General features: G+C 40.8%; 1 protein-coding gene across 8 annotated transcripts in view; it reads left to right on the top strand.

Annotated features, from left to right (window-relative positions):
• The window catches only part of LOC139590311 (receptor-type tyrosine-protein phosphatase eta-like), a 74,427-nt gene that overhangs the window by 22,980 nt on the left and 26,675 nt on the right, over positions 1 to 24,772 (top strand). For all 8 annotated transcript variants that reach the window (XM_071427778.1, XM_071427781.1, XM_071427775.1 and 5 more), the window contains exon 2: positions 23,797 to 23,815. In XM_071427778.1, coding sequence (XP_071283879.1) covers positions 23,797 to 23,815 — 19 coding nt within the window. The remainder of the gene's footprint in view (positions 1 to 23,796; positions 23,816 to 24,772) is intronic.

Here is a 24,772-nt window from a genome sequence, read left to right as displayed (position 1 = left end):
CAGTAGTAAAAGTTACATTAACTCTATTTCAGTTTCTTATGCAGTGTCATCGTCCATCTCTGTAAGCCTCAAATCAAATGCCAATTTCAGAGCTAAATGCTCTGAACACCATTTTAATAGAGCAAATCAAAGTCCAGCATGGTGGCAATAGCAATGTGCTGATGGTTGATGAGGTTGTTTCAGCATTCAGTTTCTCCTACAGTTGCAAAGACAGGAAGCTCCTCTAAGCATAAAAATCAATTTTTCTTTTTAAAATAATTTCTGCATTTGTTATTTTCAAGAAATCTGAAAATAATGTGATGAGAATGTTACACACCTGTGTAGCAAAAGCACATTATTTCCTATCAGCCAAAACAAACCAAACTTACCAGCTTTTTCTAGGGACCTGTCTGCTACAAACCATGGGATATGAGAAGAAAGTATTAGTGTATGTCTGTGCCTTGCTGAACCTGAGGTTGGTGACAATGGTTAATTTCTTAATTATTAGGAATAACCCTCTTTCAATAAAAACATGCAGTGGATTATAGACACTGTAATATTGCCTTATTCTTATATTTCTGCCACTTTTAAGACCGGTTTATCCAGACTAATTTGAGTAGTTACTGCTTGTTAACACTATGTGAAGGCAAAACACCTGCTTTGCTGAAGATCTTCTGTAACTTTTCTGACACATTCAGTGGGTGCAGTTGGGCTTTGTTTTTTAATTTCAGCCTAGAAAATCCTGATGTTAAGGTACCCTAAAATAGTTTGAATATTTGTCTATCAGCACATTACCTTTTGGAGTAGAGATGCATGATTATGCTAACACTAATTAAGCTGGGCAATCATTAACATTGGGTTGTGATAGATTATCCAGTATCTGGCATTTCTAAATCAAGCTGGTTTTACCTTGAACTGATAATGTAGCTAAACCCCAAGGCATACATAGGTTTTGGGAAGAAACTTGCAGTTGGAGTCAGGCCTTGGTTCCCAAGGCATGTACAGATCTGTGACTTACAGTGAACTAATTTGGTGATTTGCTACAAAGAGCTGCAGTTTTTTGCAGTGTAAGATCTTGGTTTTTGTTTTTTTGGGTTTTTTTCTTCAGTTCACTTGTGTCCTGTCTGCTTAGCAAAAGTTGGGAGGACTGGGATCCTTCAGTATCTTTCTATGCACTTTCCTTTCTTGTTGCTGTTAGAAATTGCAGACTGGTTACTTAGAGTTCATGCAGAGGTCAGAACATGGGAATCTACTGGCAAATATTTTTTCTTCCTCCTCCAGTTTACATTAGGGAAATAATTTTTGTTTCTTAGTTGTTTATTTTAGCCAAAGGCTCTTATCTGTGTCCCCAAACGCATTTTGTTTCATTTGAGGCTTAATATTCGTATTGTCTAAGATATTTATTACACTTTTTAACAAGAAAGGTGATTTTTAGACTTTTCTTGTAGTCATGCTGGTAAGGAATTACTTTTGGTTAGAAGATTGAGTCTAAAGCCTATTAGTTTTTACCAGGAAAAGCTCCAAAGCAGGCTGAAGTCCTTTCTACAGTTCTGGCAGTTTCAAGCTACTGTTGCCAGATGCTTTCACTTGTAAATGTTATGTCTCTATGTGTGCACTCCACTTTTGTTTTGTGTTTATCTGTACCTATGAACAAGGTCTCAGTGAAAATAGTGATGTGAAAATAGACAGAAATACTGCAAACTTTATTCAATCGGATTTTTGTGCCTTTGAATTATTCTTTTTACCTCAATTTGGAACATGACACTTAATAACTCTTTGAACAAAAGTGATAGGGAAAACCCACCGTGGATTTTGGGTCTTGCTTTTGTGGAACATGTTTAAAGAGAGGCGTTAGGTGAGGTGAACCTGGGGCTCTTTTTGTGGCAATTTCCTCTCTCAGGTGGTTGCAGGTGGCTCCTGAGCTGGGACTCGTGTTTGGGCTGCATTGGTTGGAGGAGTCAGGCAGATGGGATTCTCCTAAGGATTCAGAAGATCCTTGGACAAAATTTGCCCTGGTAATTTATTCCCTGCTTTGCCTGGCAGGGACTGGGCTGGCAGCATGGCTCAGGGATGTTTGAAATTTCCGCAGTGGAACTTGTCACTTGTCAGCTTGCCTCCATCCTGCACCTGAAGAAGAGCAGCAAAGGAGCAGAGCAGAGGTTTGCAAAGGTGTCCATGGGCAGGAATTGGGACCTGGCTGTTTGATGACAGTGATTGTAGGAGTGTTCTGTGCAATCAGGAATGGGAGGAAAGCTTCCCCCTTGTCTGTAGTCTCCTACAGAGAGAGAGGGGCTTGCTTCATTCACACAGAGCAGAGCTTAGAATGCAAACTTGGTTCTTTTAGAGGGGATCAAAATAATAATTGTGGGTTGGGGTGGGAAGAACAAAGCTGAACAAAAGTTCTTTTCTCCCATTGTCACTTGGCACCTCTTCCTGCTCTAAGTGCTCAGCCAAAGCATTAGTACTGAGCTGCTGCAGAGAAAGGCTGTGTACAGTTCTTGATAATATAACCAGGCCTTTTTTATTGAGTTGTATGGATTGCATATGGTGTCTGTTGCATGGATTACATATAGGTATGTAGGTTACCTGTTTTCAGCTTTTTGAGGTGTTGACCATATTTCATTTGAGTTTCCCCATGCAAAAAGTAATCAGAGAATAAAATAGTCTGTGCCCCATGTTTTTAGGCTTCTGAAATAGGAGAATTTTTAAAAAGCAGCAAAACCCTCCCTTCTAAGTATATGAAGATTAAATCTTCTGATATAGGCGAGTTTACACAGACATTTAATGATGAAGATCAGTTAGTCATGCAAATGTTTGGATGTTTACCCACAACCAGGGAAGCGAACAGCAAACACAGTTCCCAGCTCTGCTGCAGCTCTTTCCTTATCTAACTCTTCCTCTTGTTTGCTGTTGCCTTATGGTGCTTTGAGAAGTAAGAGAGGGCTCAGCATTCCTTGGTGTATTTTGGGAATTCTTGTGCTGAAAGTACTGGTGTTCTGTTCCATGTCATCTCTGTCACCCACCCTCCTTTTTTTTTTTTTTTCTTTTTTTCCCCTCTCTCCCCTGTCATTGCTGTTCTGAAATTCATAATTATTTTGAAAGTGCTGAGCTCCCATCCCCGCTCTGCAGCAGAGGCAATGAAAAAAGCAGGCATGTGTCTAATGACCCATGAAATCAATAATCCTTGTAAGCAGTTGGTTGGGAAAACGAGTCACATGTCTTTATTTTGAATGTCTGGATGTTTCAGAAAGCAGGCAATAGGAGAAGGTCTGTCAAGACAGTACTTGCTGACACCCGTGTGTGCATCAGAACCTGAGCAGCTGATCTGAGAAAATCTTTAGAAGCAGCTCTCAGATCTGTTCTTCAGTGTCTGTGGGGTCACAGGAAATCCTCCCAATGTGAAGTAATTTACCTTCAGCTTTTTCATTAGTGTGAAGGTTTCTTCTTCAGTGTGGAAGTCTTCCTAAAGGCCGTATGTTCAGGAAAGTGCTGCAAGCTCAGTAATAGTTGTACAGCTGTAGTTGTATTGCCTGGCTTTCTTGCTGATCTTGGAGCTTGTCAGGGGAAAAAAAAGGAAAATGTTAACAGTGCTGCTCCTGATGTTCATTTCCATAACTTGTCAAGGTATGAAGGAATATTGATTTGTGGTTTCTGATTAGAGTGAACAAACCAGTTTTAAGTTGTTAAGTTGTAAGGTCAGAGCAATTAATATATATAGATGTATTTTTCAGAGGCTTTTTTCATATTTGCAAAGATAACAAGTTTTGCCTGTTTCTGTACCAGCAGCGATAGAAATCTTGCTTAAATAAACTGAAATAAAATACAATGAGGCCTTTAAAAACAAAGCATGGAAGGAAGGGGCAGCAATTTATTGGCTCATTGTGTTGATGACATGCTAAATACACAACTTGAGAGGGCTTAGCTCAAGGTCTAGTTCAAAAATCTTTTCATTTGTGTGTTGTGGTGAAAGGAGAAAGAATTCTTATGTCTGGAAACCGTCTTAGTACTAAGAACTATACTTTATCTGGTTAAACACTGTTGAAACTGAAAGTTTTTAAAATAGTACTGGGTGTTTTTTAACATCATGTTAACTGAAGTTACTTTGCATAAGGCTGTTCCTGGCTTCAGTAAGTGACTGTGGCCAGCAGGCCAGTTAAATATATTTCTGCTTAACACACTTGCTGCTGTGCTTATTTTGAGTAAGCTCTCCTTCCTGCACTAGAACTGTAATATTTCTTCATGTAATTTCTAACAAGTTATGCTTCTGTAGGCAAGGAGATGAGAAGTGTTCCTAAAAGCAGCCCAGTGGAACTGTTAAATGATTTCAAATTGCAGATCTGAAGTAATTAATTAAAAGCAAAGCAAAACAGAAAACCACAACCCAGTGAGAGTGAATAGAGTAACAATGGCAACTTGTCTGTGAGCTCTGCAAATTTGATGTACAAGTTGCTGAGATACAATAATGTAGAAACTGTTGCACCATTTTTAGCAGCCTTAAAAACCTTTATACTCAGGGCTGTACAATAAATCCTGCATCTTTTTTGTTATAGGGAAATGTTATCCTTTCACTATGAGACATTGCTGTGTTGTGTTTCAATTAATATGTGTACTCTAAATCTTCATATGTTAAATGCAGGCTGCAAAGCGTTTTAGATTTCAAAATTGAAAGTCATTTGATTTAGTCTGTTGCAAAAAGCCACTAAATTAGCAGAGCAAATAAAAAGGAAATAGCGTTGACAAGTTCCTTTTCCTTACCAAGATAATTTAAAATACTGGCTTGTAAAAAGGCCTGTGAGAAATCGTTATAAAATGCAGCAAGAGATCTTGTGAAACAAAAATTAGCTCTCCTCTTGGTTGTTACATGCAGCTGGTCAGGGAGTGAATGGAAAACACTTCTACAATAAGTTCTAAATTATAAGGGAAAGTAATTGTATTGAAGAATATACGGGCTTGGGAAAGGGAAAACAGAAGCAATACTTGAGTATGACTAAACCCAGGGTCACAGAATTTCAGGCACTTCATTCTTGGTGCAGTCTTCTATATGCAACTGGTTCCATTTGAACTTTTGCACTTTTTTTGCAGGATCAAATCATGTCTAACATTTTCATAGTTCTGTGGGCCAAATACTGGCTGCCTGCTCTGCCTCATTCCTTACTCTGTGCAACAGAAACTTCACAAATTCCCATTCATCAGTTTGCTGAAAAACTGCCTGCGTGTGTTCAGCACTGCAGTTACTGCCTCTGTTCCTTTGGTCCTCAGGCACCATAAGGGGAATGAAATGTTTCTAGTGTGTAATACTTTCAGCTGTTTTTTTATTTTATTATCATGCTCCTTGCTCAGAGGGATAATATATTGCCTGGTCCCAGTGGATCAGGATTGCTTTAAGGCAGGCTGTTACTTTAAGCCAGACTTCTTATTGCAACTCTCCAAAGATGTAACCCTTAGAATTACAGTCTGTGTGATACTATGTTAAGTACTGAAAATAGGGATCACAGATGCCCTTTGCAGAAGGATTCCAGCAAATGCCAGTTTTACATGGTTCCCACTCTTGCTTGCCCCTGAGAAACTCAAACTTGTTTTAAAAGCCCCTTTTGTCCTTGTAGCAGAAATGCTGCAGAGAGCTTTAAGGGAATTGTCAGTCATTTCTGCAGGAGTACACACAGTGAAGGGCTTTGGTACCTCATCCAGTCCTATCATAGAGGTATTTTTTAAGGGCTGATGTTTGCAGCAGTGTGAGGCTGAAATAAGTGCACACTTCCTTATCTTGTAGCACTTGTTGAGACTTGCAGTTTGGCCCACGGGTCATCTTGTGAACATGAGTTAGGATTTACATCTCCTTTTACCTGTAAAATGAATGGTGACTTTTTTTTTTTTAAAATCCCTTTTTATCTGCTGAATCCAGGCTTGACTTGGATTCCACTGTGTGGGAATCAAAGCCCCTGGCCGGACCCCATCCACCCTCCTCGTCGCTCTCCTCAGTTCAGAGCTGCTTCTGGCCAACTTCAAAGAATTCACTTCAAAGCTTTTTGGCAGGCACAGAACAGCCAGGCTGAGGTTGGAGTTTCCAGCTTCAGCAGAGTGAGTAAAGCCTCGGCTTCTCGGGGAGCCCTCTTCTCCTCTCCTGTTATTCACTGGAGCCAAACATGAGCTGCTTTCATGGGGGGCATGGAGGCTGCCTTCACCCCTCACTTAAATGTGCTTTAAGAGGGGGAAGTGCCTGGGAAAGGTAGGTACCTCCAGCTCTGGCAGAAAAAGGAACTTCAAATTCAGCTATGGAGAGAGATTCCGTGTGAGCTCTCCACCTCCCCTGAGCACAGGATTGGCTTTATAACCCAAGTGCAAGGTTTAATCCTGCCCGTAAGGGATCCACTTCTTCTGTTTTAGCAATCCTATTGCAACTCTTCTGGTTCTGGTTAGTCCCTCAAAGATCTGGTTCCTCTTCTCAGCTTCCTGAGATCTTACTTCTCGGCAACTTCCTATAACCACAATGAAAATGTGCTCCACAGAACCAGTGTGCACTGCCTGGAAATTTGTACTCTTTTGTATTTGGCAATGTGGGACTTTCTGAGTGTGAAATGTCCAATTACATGAGGGAACACTGCAGCTCCTGCTGGTGCAATTGCTCTGAAAACCTCAAGCAAGGTGGCAGCTGGGGCAGCCACGTCCCTCTTGTGCTGGGGTGAGCCCCTCTGCATCTTCCTGCCTTAACATCCTGAAACTCTGTGTATTGGCTTTTGGGGGGACTCCTCTCCCCTCCAAACCCCAGAGCATGTGTTCTCTTAGCCACTGTTCTCGATTAAAAGCTGTCATGGTTTCAGGAGAAGCCAAATACCAATGTGGCTGGGAGAGCTGCCCGTGGAAAATAAAATGGGGGTGGGTGGAGAGCACCTGGTACATTTTTGTGTGAGGTACTCGGTGTTCTTCAAAAGCAGATACAGAAATATGTCGAGTGCAACCCTTATCACCTTCTCCACATCCCATTTTGAATATTAATAGTTTTCTTTAACACAGTGGCCCTGAGATGGTATGTGGTTTATACTATGCACTTGCCAGGCTATTTTTATATTTAAAGCCTTGCTCTTGCTTGTGGGGGTTAGAACTGTGGGAAAATGCTAAAAGTTAATTTTTTCTTCCCCTATTATGTTAAAGCAACTCTCTGGCATAAGGAGAAGCAAGAGATCCTGCAAAAAAAAAGAGGTTTGCTGCTTGTCAGAACTTTAGTCCAGAATCAATAACAGAAAAGATATCTCAAATACTGATTTTTCTTTTTATTAAACCATACAAATATTTTTTTACACATAAATAAGAAATATATAGATATAAAATATTTTTACACACACACTTCTTTCTACACCAACTGTTTTGAGTGGAAATTAGGAAATAAAACTCTTGATACTGCCAGGCACTGGGTGTTCTTCCAGTTAGAGCCATGAATGCCTGGAGCTCTCCACCCCAGCCTGGCATGTGCCACTGGCTGGGAGTTGTGTGCTGGAAGACATTATCGGACAGGAACTTTTGATTCATTTGTGTGCACATAAAAAAAAAAAAAAAAAGGCAATTTTGGCTGCCATCATATCACTGAGATCTTTCATTGTCTTGATCTTGTTTTTAGAAGTCTTGAGGCTGAGTGGTGATTGAAAAAGCTGTGCTGCAGGGTGGAGGCTTTCCTCTGCCTGATCTCCTGTGCCAAGTGGCTGCTGCTGCTCCCACTCAGGACTGGGAAGAGGGTCCTGCCAGCTTGGCCAGGTGTCAGAGCAGCAGGTGGGAAAAGCAGTTCACAGAAACTGCTCTATGAGGGAAATGCAAAACTCAGTTTGACCTCAGAAGCTAGCCTCTCTTTTATATTTTTTACCTTTTATTTATTTATCATCATTAGGTGGGGTGGAGCTAAATTTGCAGATGGATCACGAAGATGCAAGATGGGTAAATGGGGCAGCACTTCAAGCTGATAGCAAATTGTGTCCAAAGCCACAGAGCTGGAAGCATCCAGTCTCTTGGGAAATCACTAAGGGGCAGCCCTGCTGGGGCTTAATTGGGTGTAATGCCTCATGAAAGCAGTGTGGGTACTGAAAGAGCAGTTTTGTGTATGAGTGGCCACTTTCTAGGTAAGAAACTGTGCCTGCAGTACAGTATTTTTTCTTCAGTAAAGGTACCATAATAAAAGGAGCTATTTGGGCCTAATTCAGAAGGCTGCAATGCTGCAATTACAGCATATATGAGAACACGGATTCCCAAAATACCCCAGGCAGGAGAATCTTGCCTTGCTGTGCATACATGAGGTGAGTCAGAGCGTTGCATTATGGTTTCACTGCTGCCACTTCATACCGTTGTCCTGCTTATAATTAAATGACTTTTGGGTCTAACTTCCTACTATTTTTGCCTATCAACAAAGCTGGAATTAAGTGTTTCAGATCCCTCCTTCCCCAGGCTTTTAATTTTGGTAGATGTGTTTTAGGTGTCTCCATGTAGGCTTGTTGAGTAGATTTAGTCTCACCCTGAGCAGCAGAAAGTAATGAATATCATTCTTCCCATTGTGCTCTAACTGCATTTGAATAAGGGGTATGTACAGAGTGGCCTCTGAGAGAGGAATTTGATGCTGTTCCCCAAATTACTGCTATTTAGAGGGATTATGCAGAAAGCTAAACAGAAAGGAAAAAGAATAATTTATGTCTTTAGTACTCTGCTGCTGCCCCACCCTGGTGTGCAAACAAATGCCTTTCCCCTTCGCTTCTTTTGAATGTTTATTTATTGTTTTTACAGGATTTTCTGCTCCCAGAGCTGTTGGCTTCTAGGTGCTAATAAAATGTGAATGTGTCCCAGACTCACCCTCACTGAAGCGCACATAGTTCTGCAGTGGCCAGATTTTTTTTTTTTTTTTTTAGCACAACACAAAAAGAAAACAAAAAAATCTACATCTTTCTTTTTGCATTTGGTGGCATAGATATGGGGAAATAACTTTTTCTCCCCCAAAAAAATTTTCAAAGGGAAAAATCGTGGTAATTCCACTAGATAGTGGGGATGGGGGTGGAGGCTGGGAACAGGGGGCAGTCTTACAGCAACACAAACCCACAATTTGGGTAGTTTAGGATAATTTGACTGTTTGGTGTGACCTCATGTTAGAGTGGTTTACCTTGGGCTTCTTTTTTGCCTGTGTGGTTTGTGTTTAAACCCAAGAGCCCCAGGGGAAGGAGTTGATGGAAAGACAGCAGGAGAAAAGGGGCAGCCCATGTTTTTCCCAGTGGCACATCCCTTTATGTGTTTCCTTGAAGCTTTTTTTCTTCATTAGGGCCTGACCTGGGGTCTGTCCCAGCAGGAATGTGTTCCAAGCTTGGCAGTAATTAAGGACAACTGGGCACAGGGTGGGGGCAGCTCTGAGCCGGGCTGGGGCTCCTGGAGCTGCTGCCCGCTCCCATTTGCCCTTCCTAGGCAGCGAGGAGATTGCAGCGTGGATCTGCTGTGTGCCAGCTCAGTGCTGTGACCCTGGGGCTCTTGGGAACCTTGGTCACCATATTGTGGCTGCTTGGGGCCCTCAGTTGCCTCTGCTTTTGTTGCCCGTGCTCAGCATCTGAAGGTTTTTGTCAGAATGGAAACAGTTCCTCTCCATCTCCCGCCTCGGTTTCAGTGTGAGTTGCAGGGGGTTGTCCTCGAGTGAACCCTTCTGTAAATTCAGCCCATATTCATGAATAGTTTAGTCTTCCCTGAAACTCTGTTTCTTAATGAATAAATGATTGAGCAAGGGAAAAAAAACAACCCTTTCCATCCAGAAGCAGCAATATTAAAATTTGCTAGGCCTGTTTCTTTATTGTTATATGGTCTTTGGGCTGTTGTGAGCAGTGTGGATCCAGTTCGGCTGATAAGCAAACTTGACTCCTGCAGTCAGGGGAAAAAGGCTTTTATTTTACTGGGTTTCTTTTAGGGTTTTTTATAAACCTATACATTTAAAAAGAGAGCTTTGCAGCAAAAGCTCTGGTACTGCAGTAGAAGGAACTGGCTCATATGGTAACACAGGCAAGGTATCTACATGGCAACATAAACTCTCTATAATAAGAGAGGAAACTATTACACATTTTAAACTCTTATTCCAAGCTGTTCTGTGTCTTGGGTGTCTGATTAGTGTTTAAAATAAAGGAGGAAGCTCTGGTGCTTTACTGGAAAGGGGTTTTTTTCTGCAGAAGATCATCTCTGTTGGAAGATGATGTTTTGGGTCTATTTTGGGTTGTGTAGCTATGCAGATACTGTTTCTGGGGTGACTGAGCCACCATTTACACCCAGCTTTTCTGATAGCTGCTATAAATACACTCTGTGCTCTGTAGATGGAATTGCAATAAAATTTATACTAATGAAATGAATTAAAAATTTCAGGGGTTGCATATTATAGGGGATAAGAATTGATAGATACATGAAGTGTTCCTGTGATACTGGAAGGGTATGTGAAAGAACAGTGTAAGAGCTTAAAATGTTACTGTGATAATATTTGGGAACGGGGGATCTTCATACAGTATATGTAGAAATGGAATAAGAGGGTCATTAGAAAAACTGGAAGTATCTTTCAGGATGCAATTCTAGTTAAATCAGGATAAAGAGTAGAAAGAATAATGTTCTATCCCCTTCTTCAGTTTTCTCATTCTCCAGTCTCCAGTGTGGGCAGTTCAAATGTCAGGGATCAAGGATGTAATTCAGATGAAACTGTTTTGGTTAACCTGCAATATGAACACTTTGAGTTAAAAATACCATAACTGCAATTTGTTTTCTTTCATTTTAATATGAAGGTTAATTTCTGATAATTCATACCAAGTAACATAAGTTTTTGGGAAATTGGCTAGGAAATATCCGGTGATAGCTGTTGGATCAAAAAATTCACAGATGTTACCAGAGAATTTCCTGTTTAATTATTGTCTCTTATTGTGGTACTTGCTCCTTTCAGTGCAGGATTACCCCTGGACTGACCTCTGTCAGTAAAAAGGTAATTCTTTTGGTTTCTTCAATGTTTAGGTTGTGTCTACTGATGCTGCATTCCTGGCACCAGAGTAGTAGTGTTTGAATGAGTGAATGTAGGTAACTTCATGTTCTTGGAGTCAATAATGAAACATCCTTGTTTGAAGTACAATTCAGTGGAAAATTATTTATTTTTTTTTCCTTTGGCAGCTACAAACTCTACCTTTTTGCTTCTTGTAAAAGGCTTTAATCTTGAAATGTTTCTAGAAACATATCCCTGATTTTAGAGCTGTCCCTGATAAGTCATTCTGGTTGGTTGAGGATTTTTTTTTTTTGTGGTTTTGTTCACAGCGTTGTTTTGTTTTGTTTTTTAACCCATGACCTTGAGGCATGAGTGATTCTGTGTCTTCCCTCTTACATGCAACAATGTCCTATGTGATCAGAGCTCATCTTTTTGGCTGCCTGCATCTGAACCCCTGGGTGACACTGCAGGAGCTCACACTTGCTGGTCACGCCTCTATTTTCAAACAAGAAGGAAACCCCTTAGTTATCTAAACACTTTTCTGTTTGTTTGGCTTACTTGTAAGGAATGTGCTTTGGTAAGTGTCTTTGGGAGGCAGAACAGGGACGGGGCTCTAAAACTTAGTCTGCATTTAAAGTGGGCTCTGAACACCACTTTCACAATGCGCAGTTGCTGTTAGAGGCAGCACAGATGTAAAAATCACTGTATGGCAGGGCAAAAAGGGCTGTAACAGTGGATTTTAAAAGGTTCTGGGTCATGCAGGCTGGATATATCAGCTAGGAAAGAGCTTCCTCTTCCTACTAGGAAAGAAAAGTAGAAAATGTCTTAATAGAGATATTCAGCCCTTAGGGGTTGTCTAGACATCTGCCTTCTTGCCTTTTGGCATCTGGAGGCTCATGTGTCCCAATGCATGACAGAAAAAAAGTCTGTGGGTATATTTCCATTTTCATAGCTTGAGTCAGGTGGTAGATCAGGCATCTTTCCAAACTGGGGCTTTGTGTGTGCTAGTGTATTGAAGCTAATGTGTTCCTCAGTGCTTTGAAAAGTGTTTCAGCTTTGCAGGGGCAGGCTGGGTGCAGTGAACAGTGGTCTTTAGTCTGACTTGGCTTGGCGTGCCCTCGCTCTCATTTGTATGTGTCGTCTTAGCTGAGTCCTCCCTCTTGATGAAACTCTTCCTGGTGGTGTCTGCAGGATTCCTCCTCACTGCTGCTGAAACACAGGGTGGAGGTGCTGCCAGGCAGGCCAGGGATTAAACCCTGTGGGGGTGTGGATCAAACTCCACTGTCAGCTCTCACCAATAAGGCCAATTGTTCCCAAGTGCTCTTCTTGTTAGTTTGTTTGGTGCAGTTGAAGTGTAAGGAGGAATAAAAAAGCAAGCAGTATCTCCTAGACATGGGAGAGGCTGCTGTGGCCTGTGAAGGATGCACTGCTTTGTTCTGGTATGTAATAGGTCTTATAAATGTTTTATGTTCTATATTCAAACCTGTTCTTCAGGTAGTCACGTTTCTGGCAGCGTTATATAACTCTGGGACATTTTTGAATATCTCTGTTAGAGACAGGAGAGGTGCAGAGGAATCACCTTGTGAATCACTCTCTGTTTAACCCTTGTTGGAAGGAGGGGAGGAAAGAGCCTGAGGCCATTAGAAGAGCAGTTCAGGGAAGGTGATGTGGAAGCAAAACCACATCAATTAAAAGATACCAAGATAACAAGGTTTTAGCAGCTGGAATGCAATTAACTTCCTCTTCATTCTTATCTTTCTCCCCTACCTGCACATGGGTAACAAAGGTCATTTGTGTTATCTGATACAAGGCTTTGGAACTCAGTACCCTGAGTTCATGTGTAATTTTTTTATTGCTAAGATTACAGATATACCAAAATCCCACCAATTGTGGTGCAGAGCAATTAAGGTTTGTGTTTTATATTGCTGCTTTACAATTCTTGCTGTTGGCAAGCAGCAGTTTATAGATATTTACAAATGTTATCCCCCTAATCTGAGAGAACTCTGGCTGTTAGATGAGCAAAGACAGTAAATGACTTAGCCTTCTGTGGCATGCACATAAAACAGGATGCAAGGCATGGAGGACTTAGTTTCATCTTTGTCTTAGAGCTGGTTTAATGTGGCTTTAGTATTTGAGTGTGAAGAGGAAGCTTTGCCCCATGTGTTCATCATGAAAATGCAGCACAGTGAACTGAAGGGTTTCCCATGTAACCTTCCCCAAAGCTCTTGCTCCAAGCACAGACATATTTGTGTGGCTTTTCTCTTCAGAGCATGGAATTGTCAGCCTTAAACACACAGATGAGAAAGTTGAGAAGCATATTTTTAGCAGATAATTCCAAGTTCTGTTTGTGAACTAGGTGTGTTTTAATACAATACTTGAGCATTTGCATAGCCTTACTGGTTTGTGGACTTTTCGTTTGTTTGATTTGGCTTTGTTTTTGTTTTGAGTAGGAGCCATTGGTTTGGTGTTGGTTTCTTTTTCTTTCTTTTTTTTTAATTTTTTTTTTTAATTTTCTGTTTGTTTGGGGTTTTTTTCCAAATAAATAATAGCAGTGAATGTGCTCTAGCTCACTGGCTTTGGATATGTCCTTGTTTCCTCCCTGAATATGACAGAGCTGTTATGCTTTAGCTATTGCAAAGTATAAAAAAAATTAAACACCAAACACCAGGCCAGAAAGAAATGTGTGTCTGGAAATCATAAGTTCTTATCCTTCAGGGCTTCCCTGGCATTTTGCAGTGGTGCAAGGAAACTTTTTCTGTAGTTTAGCTCAAGGTTAGAAACCTCTTAGAAAAGCAGTGTTATTTTTTCTCTTTCCCTGTTTGTGGTCTGTTGAGGGCAGAGGAGCTAAAGAGAACACATCTACTGTTTCAAAGACACTGAACATATAATCTGGGTGAAAACAAGCCAAATCTACTCCTGAGACTTTCAGTTTGAGTCAAAGACTAATGAATTGGAGGCAGAGTTAATGTGTTGTTAAAGAGCAGCAAAACTGAGGAGGAAGGATGAGGTGTTGTGATTGGTTATAGTACCTGCTGCTCATCTTTCACTCTGCCATTTCATACAGACACATTAAGAGAGATTAAAGTACCTTGAGGGACATCCCTCCATTTGAATTTCTAACTGTCCCTAACATGCTTGAAAACATAATTAGACTAAAGGGGTTAGTAGCATAGGTAGGAAAAAGAGAAGTACTGAGGAAGCCCTCCCCTACCCCCAGTGTCTTCTGCAGAGTCAGTGCCTGACCAGTATTAGTACTTTTTAATATCTACCTTTTTATTCCTGGCTGTAGTTGAGGCAATAGTTGCTACTACAGACTTAGCCAAAGGGAGAATCTGCCAAAATGCTTGGAAGATGGTACTGCACTTGTTGCTGCCCCTTTCTGCTTTTCTATTAGGGCAACACTATAAGATATTATTGTGTGACACAATTGTTCTTAATGGTGCACTCATACTTTTATTAAAACTTCAAAGTGCATTTAATGTGTTTTCTCAAGGCAGTCTGTGAAACAGGAGGCTGCCTGTATAAAATATACATGGGTGTGTCATCAGAAACAGAACTTGTATAGAGATTTTTTTCCTTAAAAAAAAATCTTGTGTGTTTAAAATTTGCAAGAACCATCCTCAAGTGGAGGGGGAATTCCTAATTGAAACAATTTGCTTCATCATTAAACTCACTGGTAGTGGGTCTTCATTTAGTGGTAAAACAAGTTGGGGTAAATTTAATGAATTTTGTCTTGTTTGTCTTGCACTTAATTGCAATTTTAAAAAGTTTTCTTTCAGTAATCTTTTACAAAAATTTGGATTTATCTGCCAAGACCAGGCAATAGAAAGAGACATGCTTTTGTATTCTGGGTTGTAGTACAGGTAGAACAAAATCTGTAACTGGATGGAGATAGCAGAAGCTATGGGAAGCCACATCAGTGGTACTGTTGCTCTGAGCAAAGGATGAGCAACATGTTGGGAAAATTGACTCTTAGCTTTGAAAGCTGTCTAGGTTTGGTTTGGTTTCTTTTTCCAAGTGATACACAAGGCTAAGCAAACACACTGCACAGCGATATAATGTGCTATGTATTTGAAATAAGCATGTTTCCAGACTGGTAATAAATAACATAAACATCTTGCCCTTAAAATAAGAGTTTGAAATGAGCTACTAGCTGTTCGATCTGTATCAGAGCAATGCCAAATACACAGATCAGCAGGAACTCCTTCATGTGCCTTGGAAAGACAGAGAAGCCATGGGTATTATTTTTCTGGAATAAAGAGTTTGCAGCTGTTCAGGCTGCAGTGTCGGTCTGATCCCTGGTTCTGACCCTGCACCATCCAGCCTTTTTCCACCACAGCCAGTGCTCCCAGATGGCCATGAAGTTGACCTTTGAGAGACGTGTCTATTGACTGGTAAATGAGAGAGAGCCCATGTTGTTGTCAGTGAATAACTTCTCATGCAGCCTCAATGTATTCACAGAGACAAGTCTGGCAGTGGGGTAATGGCAGAGCCAATTCTCATTCCTGCTTCTATTCAGCTTCTGTTCAAAGAGGAGGAAAAGAGAGACTCTACCAGAGCCCCAGATGAACTTAGTAGAGCTGTACAATGAGATCTTTTGTTCCCTCCCAGGAGTACTACTACATGTTTTGAACGCTTGCAGTCCATTTGTCTTTTGCTACAGTTTAAATTCATTAAAGGATTAAATGGGCTGAAGATAGCAAGCAAACCTCAAGAGTATCCCTGCAGCCCCATAGTGCTGTGTGTGAAAACAACATATGGGAAAACATTGTTTAATCAAATTGTTTGTGTTAGTGATAATCTAATCCCTGTAGATGAGCCAGATCTGTGGCTTATTTTGGAGCTGGAAAAGGTTTCACATCACATTTTTTGCTGTAAGGCAATTTGCATTTGTTTTGAGGAAGTCAAACTACTTTGCTTTTAGGTCCCATCAAAAATGTATTCAGATTCACTGTAAACCAGTGCAGGTGAGGATGTGATATGTTGTAAATAAGCACTGTGAAGATAGTCTAAGGTCCAGCTAATTTATTGCATGAAATTACTTTCCTTGTGACAGGTTTATGATGTTTGAAGATGCACTGAGCCTGCCCAAGCCATCTTGGCCTGGTGTCATTATCTCCCACTATCAGCACAAGGCGGTGCTGACATCTGCATCCACATTTTACACTCTTAACGTGGTCATCCTTTGCCTTGTGCTTTCCAGAAGGACAACTTATGGGATTTCAGCATATTTCCCTGTTGTTAGTCACTTGGGCTGAAGTTAGATGGTTTTACTGGGGCCTCTAGTGGTCTCACACTGCATGACTGCTCCAAAGCTGCTGTTTGGGAATGGGGAGGGAGGATTGCTTTCCTCCCTCCCTATGGATAGATTTACCCAGCTACAGGGCAAGGGCAGTGCCATACAGAAAATTTATTCGGGTTCTAGTGGAGCATTTCACACGGAGTTAGAACTGAATGTACTGAAGGAGCATAAATGAGTGGAAATAAACAGCAACAGAGCGTGAAGGAGGAGATGAAGGTTAGCCTGAGGAGTCTGTGTTGGGCAGTGGTCACAGGCTGGTTTCTCCCAGCTGCACCACTCACAGATTTTTATATTAGGAAGTTTTCAGGACCCTGATAAGGACAGAAAGATAGACTGTATTAATAAAAGAATAGAATTAAGGCAGGAAAGAGTGAAACATTCATGTATCAGCATCAATGCTGCCCCTCAAAAAAAGGATTTTCTGTGTGAAGAAAAAGAGTTTTGAGCTCTGTGTGAGCGAGCTTGAAGGCTTTCACAGGCCATGTTTCTCCTGCCGCCAGACAGGGTGTCATGGATGAAAAATTTGGTCCTTTTTGTCAGTATAAGTAATCTTTCTTGATGTTGTCTTTGAGCTGTAGTGTAAGTTTTAAAATCCCTTTGCAACTAGTTTTACTTGGAAAACCTCTCAAACCAAATCCAGATCAATGTTATTCTCCTTGTAAAGTATTTTTTAACACTTCCCTGAGGAAAGATTGTGCAGAGTCCAAGGTGTCTGGCACAGCATAGTGAAATATTGTTGTGATAAGAGAAACTTGGGAGTCCTGCTTGCACTCAGCTCAGCAGGTCTGAACTAGGGCTCTGTCAGGAAATGCTGCTCCTTTTTGTGACTGTGCTGCAAAGGCCAGGCAGCTCTGGCTCTGGTGAGCGTTTTCCATGGTGCCTGGGTGGCCAGCCCTGCTGACTTGGCGACACTGAGTGTTGTGTCATTGCCACACCGTTGTTTTTTTTTTCTTTTTCCATTTTTTCATTGTATCCTGCTTCTTCCTGGGTGTGCCTAAGTAATGACTCAGAGTGAAAAAATAGTGGTCTTGAGCAGTATGCAGGAATGTGGCTTGTTCACATAAAATAAAGGTTGATGCTTCCTCAGTTTAAAAAATGAAATGACTGGCAGTGTTAACTGGAAGTTCCTCTTTAGAAGAGAAGTGGTTTTTTGCAATTCAAGCACTGCTCTTGCACTTCCATCTCCAGTTCCACCCATGTCAGTTTAGTGTCATGGTTTAACCCCAGCTAGCACCCAAGTACCACATCCAAAATAGCCCCACACCAGCTGTGGGGGAAGTTTACTCTGCCCCTGGTGAATCCAGCATGGTATAACATGGAACTTGAGTAGGATAACAGTTTGGGGTTTAGTTGCTGTTTAGTTGTTGTTATGTCTAGTTTGTTACACTCCTTGCCATTGTCAAATAAGCACACTGTTCTCTTTATAACCTCCTTCAGCAGGATGGTCTCTGAATTACATGTACAACTTACTGGGTTATGTGAATTATTTAAGCTTGTTGAAACTTTTCAGCCTTTTTTTTGTTGAAGTTTTGTGGTTTCCTCAGTTGGAGGAATGATCCTACTAAACTATGAGGTGGTCTGCAGCACTTAATGCCTGCAATTAATCAGGACCTGGGTGAAACAACTGCTACTGGGCTGCATGGAAATATTTTAAACTAAACATTTTAGACTGGAAGTCACTGGAATTAAATCTAATGGTGTTCTCTGGGGTCAGTGGTGAAAGAGCTATCAGTTGCAATGCACTCATGTTTGGGTTTTGGTGTCTGTATTTTTCTCTTTATATTGGATATGTTGCCCAGAAAACTCCTTGCTCCTAGAGTAGCTATCTGAAAAGCAGACACAAGTAAAACTTAAAAAGAAAAATCAAGGAAAAAAGAGGAAAAAAGAGGTTGCTCGAGTATGTGTCATCACAAATATCTTTTTGGTGTCTCATCTTGGTTCTTACAAGGCTTTGTCTTCCACAGTATTTTCAGTTCATTGGAGGTGCTGCACAAACTAGAATGTCCTCATATGTTTTCATAAAAAACAGTGGAAAAAAAAATTATATTTGGCCTCTCTTTGCAGAAAATGTTGCTTCAGGGAAGTCAGAATTTAGAAATGTCAGAGGCAAAATATAAATACATGCAAAGTGGAAATAGTCTTTCCTCTTTCACATAACTGCATAACAGCTGAAAATAGCCTGTGCACAGTTGTGTGTGGCTGTTCCAAGGCTCTGCACAGCTCCCAGATACAGCAGGGTGGCCTAGGAGGGTCTGGCCCCACCCAGTTCATAACACCAGCCCACATTTCTTTCTTCCGAGTTCTGCATCTCCATCTGGTCCTGTGCAGGCTCATTAGCAGAGCTGCCCATTTAGGGTTAAAAGAAGACTCCAAAAAACATCTTGTAAAAAGTTAGTGGTGTTTCTGAAAGTAGAACTTTTTTACTCTAGCATAAACCCACTTACAGCAAACATTCTGTGAAGTGGTGTATTGTGTATGGGCTGTGAGTACCTGCATAAAATACCAGAGGGAAAACAGATGGAATTGACCCTTGCCACAGCATATTTTCCATTTTTCATTGGAAGTGACTGCATCATATTATTGAGAAAATCTGGAGATAATTTGAATGAAAAAAAAAACAAACAACAAAAACACAGAACTGTTGTGGAATGCAGTTAAAGTGAGTTTAGCAGAGTAAATATACACTAGAAAGGGGGAAAAATGGTAAGCAACCTCAAACTCCAGCACTGAATTCAGAAAGCAATTACTCCTCAATGAAACTATGTCACATAATTAAATGTTATCTTCTGACTTAGTCTCCTGTTGATTATTTCCTCCTTCAAGTAGTAAGGACCTGATACAGGAGGGCTAAGTATCCACAAATGCCACTGGAATTGGTAACTGAGCTGTTATGTTTGCACTCCTTCAGCACACAGGCTTTATTCACATTGTCTTTTTCCTTATTGGACAGTGAGCACAGGGGGAAACACCTGCTTTTCTTGGCTTGGCATATCCTTTGTGTAAATTAAAGGCTGTCTGGAAGCGTGCAAGAGGTGTTTGGATGTGGCATTTGGGTGCATGGTTCAGGGGGTGATTGTGCTGGTGCTGCATTGACATTGTACTGGATGACCTTGAAGGTCTCTTCCAGCCTTGATGATGCTGTGTTTTGTAATAGTGCCATGATGTGCACTTGAAGTTTTCTGCTTAATTGTAGGGAAAAGTTTTGCAGTTGAAGATTTATGTCATTTTATTAAAAAATTGGAAAACAGGGCTATTATGTTACCCAAGTATATTTTAACTCATTTTCCAGTATGATATTTTTTCCACCCCAAAACCCACACATTGTCCAGATAAGGCATGTTATATCAACTAGGTTCATACAGGCTTAAGCACATAGTTCTGTGACCCAATTCAGGTGAACTCATTCTTCTTGCCCAGTGCTGGATGCTTAAAAATTTCATTGATTTGGAAATAATATGGAAATGAACAAGATGGAGCAGCCCTGTGATGGGTTTCACGAGACAGAAACGTTTCATCTTTCCAAAACCCACCTTGTCTTCCTGCAGGACAACACTCTCCAGCAGAAAGGTGTCGCTCCCTGCTGATTTAGACTTTGCACTTCCAGGCAAGTGGAAAGATGTCCCCAGGTGGAATAGCAGGCCATGCCTTAAAAATCCTAGCAAATCAGCAAGTATTGGAAAGCTGTACCAGTCTGTGGACGCAATACTTGGGCAATCCATTTCCATCACTGTGGGGCTTCCTGAGTTTGATTTTCCCTTACTTTGTGTGACCTTGAGTAAAAGCTTTCTGTGGGAATACTTCCTGAATAAGTCCATGCTAAGTAGGAGATCTCAGAGGTGAGAGAGGGGTCTGTAAGTGGCCAATTTAGTGGATCTTTGCTGGTTAATGTTTGTTGGCTGAGTGGTGGTTGCTGACAGCATCAGCAAAGCCAAGCCTGGAGCCATAAAGCCATCATGATGGCTGTGTGATGATGCTTGTCCCAAAGCTCACAGTTATTCATGTGGGACAACTAACCATAGCTGGACATAGAGGGGAAAAATGGTGTGAGATCAGGGGTACTGCCCAGCGGGGCAGTGATCTTTATTATGCTGCTGCTTTGGTGAAAGGCTGTTGAGAAGCAGTTTGGAGACCACTGTGATAGCTTGGGGGTATTTTCATGGAACTCCAAACCTGGGAGGATGGGTGGGTGGAGACTATGAGATCCAAAGGTACGCACTTGGAAGATCAGCTTTGAGAGGGGTGTGATTAATTCTCTGGCTTTTTGCATCTGAGTCACGAGGCACACAGTGCTGAGCACACCAGAAACAGTAAGCAGCAACCTCAAGTGGTGTTCTTGGAAAGGATTTGTGGTTAAAGGTTTTTTTGGCTAAGATTTTTTGGTTTGATCACTTTGACTCTTTAGCCATCCTTTGACCTAATGCTTACATGAACCAAACCATGCTGTTTGTTTTGAAAACTGGAGCAGGTAGGTTGGCTGCTGTTGACAAGGGTTTTTCCCCAGAGCAGGAACCCCAGCTTCATTAGAGGGCACAGTTTGGCAGCAGAGCCAAGCTGAGCTGAAGTTCTGCACTGCTGTCTTCACTGTGGCTCTCCCAGTGCATGTGTAGAGCTGGCGTGTTTTAAATCCACCTCCTAAAAAGATCCTTCTCTGAGTTATCAAATATCAATGGGATTTGGTCTTCTCAGTCACCCACTATTTTCCTGTACCATGTCTTAATTCTTCCTGGATAAGATGACTTGTGAGACTAATACTGATTCCTCAGTTAGGCAACCCAGTGTACGCCTGAGGAGGATGGAGCTGAATTCGGGTTGTATCACACACCACCAGCTCCTGGTGAGAGAGAGCACAGAACAGACCTTGTGCAAGTTCAAATGAATTCCTCAGCTCCTCTGGAACCTACAGCCTTTGACTGGGCCATAAGCATGACTGTGTGACACACAAAAGAATTCTTTTGCCATAGCTGATGACAATGATGGGTTTGTGTATACATTTCCCTCCTGTTTTTCAGTTGAAATGGTCAGTATTTGGCATTTTGCTGTCTTTTCTTGGTTAAGGATGTTCCATCCCTACCCAAAGCACCACAAAAATTAAAAAAATTACCCAACTGTATATATGAATAATAGGGATTTGTGTCATTGGGAAAGAAAAGCAAGGATGGCAGGGCTCATGATGTATTTAATGCAAACACAAGGAGAATCAGGTGTTCAGTGCAAATATACTCTGAAATCATAAACAAATGCTTTGTGTAAATTCTAAGTAATAACATCAGGTTGGAGAACAGTTTGGTTCATGGCTGATATTGAAAAATACAACATGGAATGACTGAGTCAGACAGGCTGATGCTTGGGAATGGGATCATTTGTTTTGTGTAGTTTTTGATTTCAGAAGGAGGCCTGCCTGCTGCCAGTGGGATATGATTTTTTTAAATTTGATTTTGCACATAGGGTTCTGGAAAGTCAGAAGGGTATTTCGAGGGAATATTGCAAGGGTGTGATAAGCAAATAGAATGACAGGGTGCAGTTTTTAAATCATGTGACAGGAATTTTAGTGTAACTTTCCTTTTTGAAGTTGTTTGAGCATCCTTAATAAAAGGATGCCCTCTGTCCACATGTGACAGGACAACCAAATTTAAAGCAGCTTGGTCATTATTTACCATTAGGTCAGATGTCCATAAAACAGGAATCATGTTCCTTGTTTGAGCTGGCAGGGAAGAAATGGGATGGTAAAAAGGAGGAGTTCAGGGTATTTGCTGGTGGCATACCTGTTTTGCAGCCATACAATAATACCTGTTGTTCCTGTTGCTCAGGAAGGATGTGTGCCCCTAAACTCATAATTTGTGAAGAAGGAGATGAGAAAGTTCATTTTCAGGCAATTCTATAGAAGGGAAAGTAACTGAGGGATGATGGGTTGTGAATGATGTCAGGCTCTTGATTCTTTGTCTGTAGGGCTCTAGAAATTGCTGTAGCTTAGTCCTGTGGCATTTCTTGTTGATTTTGTTCTGCTTGTGAGTTCCCTTTCTTAATAAACATAACATCCTTTTGGCTTTGCTTGTAGATTGCCCTGCATTTCAGGGGATCTCACCTCTTACTATTCAGCAGCTGTTTCCACACAGCTTAGCTCTTCTGCTCTGGACGCTGCACGGTACTGTCTTCCTGCCTTCAGAGTGGCTGTTTCCTTCTTGAGCTTTTCTTCCTCAGACACTTCATGAAGGAATGCAGGAGTATTCTTGACCTGGGTGCAGGCAAATATTTCCTCACTTCCTGAATAGCCTTGCAGTTTGAGCTCTCAAAAGCTCAGGTTGAGGAGGAGCCTCACACTTGGATGCAGGACATCTGCATCCCATGTCATGTCTGTTGTGTGCCATGTTGTCCATAGGGCTGTGCTAGACAAGACCAGGCATTAGGTCTTTGATGCTTGCAAATGGTTTTTTTGCCTAGGAAGGTCACCCCAACTCTTCTTGCTGGCATTGAGACCATCACAGGAATAAGATTTAATGGTATTTTCTGACTGCTTTTTGAGGATGTGTCTGCTTGGACCAGTGACTGGTGCAATGAGCTGGAGCTCCTTGTGGCACCAGCAACATGACAGCTGGGGGAGTGAGTGGTTTGGGATTCCAGCATTGCATTAGGGTGTTGTGAGATAGCTGCTTATTTGAGTTAACTCATGGAATTGCACAAATGGCCAAGAAATTGGATGGGGGTGGAGAAAACAAAATTTCTAAGTGCTTTAGGTAAGACTGCTTCTTGCAGACCTCAGTCTGGGACTTTTACTTCACTCCTTTAAGCAGCATTTTGTGGTGCCACCTGGAGGGACATTGATATGACAATTTATGGGCCAATTCTCACTCCAGCAGCAAGGAAAATGGCTATTTGGAAGTAAAGTACAAAGTCTGAAGGCTAAAAATCATTCTCAAAGCAAAATTCTGCTGTGTTTGTCAGTATTACCAGCAGAGGAGTATCGGGCTGCAGTTAAATGGCAACTGCTGATAGGGATGTGTGCACAGGTGTAAACTGGATTTCAGAGCACGTATCAAGTGTTTTGAACTTTGACTACCCTATGTTTCCTTCAGAAAATGGAAAACACTCTTTTGTGAGAAGTAACAAGAAGGTTTATACAGCAAAAGAATGAAAGGAATATTCTTATTAATAAGGAAGACCTAATTGGCATCTGCCATTTTTTTCTGGGACAGTGTTAAGGATACTAACTAAAGCATGTTTTAACTAAGATCTTATAGGTTTGGTTTATAAATGTACACGTGCAAAATAACCAACTTGTGTTATTCAAACCTTTTTTTTTTTTTGATGACAAAATAAACTATTTATTTTTAGAATATGGAAACTAACATTTTACCAGCATGCTTAGATTTTTTTTCTACCAGTTTGATGTATTTTTTGGTGTTATTTTTATGTCAGTAGAAGTTTGTGTATGTCTTTTGCAAATTGAAAAATCTGGAGTTTTTAAAACAGATTTCTTCCTCCCTCATGTTAATTAAACCACTCCTTATTTTATTTGAGCTTCCAGTGGTTTTAATTTCTGTTATTTGTTTTTGCTTTCCAGGTCAGATGTACAGTTGCTTGTAAGTATTATTCTGTTCCTTGCTCTTTTTTTCTTAAATATAACTCTCCTTATCGTAGTTGACTTTAAGAAAAATCAAGCAGTATAAGCAAAGTATTTAAAAAGAAAGCTTCCTAGACGGAATTTTTATAAATAGCAATTAAAAATATATACTCAGTTATTTTAGTGACTGTAATACCTACAATGCATTTAAAGATATTTAAAAATATAAATCTGTATTAAAATCCCTTTGCTCTTAAGTTTGTATAGAGTTCTGGTAAAATCAAGTGCAGGTGTAATGTGCTTAGAAAGGTGGGAAAATACACTTAAAGGCAATAAAAACCAAACAAACCCCAAAAACAAAAGACACAAAAAGTGATGCCTATTGAAGAATTTCTGAAGTGAAATTCAGTTTAGAAATGCTGTTCTGGCCAAGATAACATGTTTTCATGTGGCAGAAATTTCTGAAAATGTATGCAAATAAATTCTACCTTGATACGGAACATCAGATTTGAATGAGTTAGCCTTTAAATTTTAGGGTCTGAATCAACACTTTCTGTGCTTTGGCCTGTAAAATTGATGTAAAATTTCTGCCTCTAATATAGAGCCATGTCTGTTCCTTACTGGTGGGAACACATTGTAGGAATATGAGAGGGGAAAAGGGGAATATGCTTACGGGGGAGAGACAAAATTGCTATGCCAGGTTAAACAAAATTTATGATAATACATGAAGAAAACACAAACGTGGAGTGTGGCTGCAAGTTGTTTTAACTGCTTTCAAACAAAACTGTACTGAAAAGAGAGGTCATAGTAGCTTTCATCCAAACCATGTGTAGAGTCAGTGGATGGCTGAAATAATGTGGCAGTCACTTGAATCTAGTTCAAATAATCTTGCAGAAATTAAGAGGTAAAACCAGGAAATGTGCAGTGAGATTTTTGTAGAACTGGGAAAACAGAAGTGACTGTGGGTCTGTGCATG

The sequence above is a fragment of the Agelaius tricolor genome, unplaced genomic scaffold (genome assembly GCF_023055355.1).
Source record: "Agelaius tricolor isolate 1412-34295 unplaced genomic scaffold, bAgeTri1.0.p SCAF_5, whole genome shotgun sequence".
In the NCBI taxonomy this organism is placed as follows: Eukaryota; Metazoa; Chordata; class Aves; order Passeriformes; family Icteridae; genus Agelaius; species Agelaius tricolor.
Note: the sequence above shows the minus strand (reverse complement) of the source record. Positions and strands in the feature narration are given on the sequence as shown.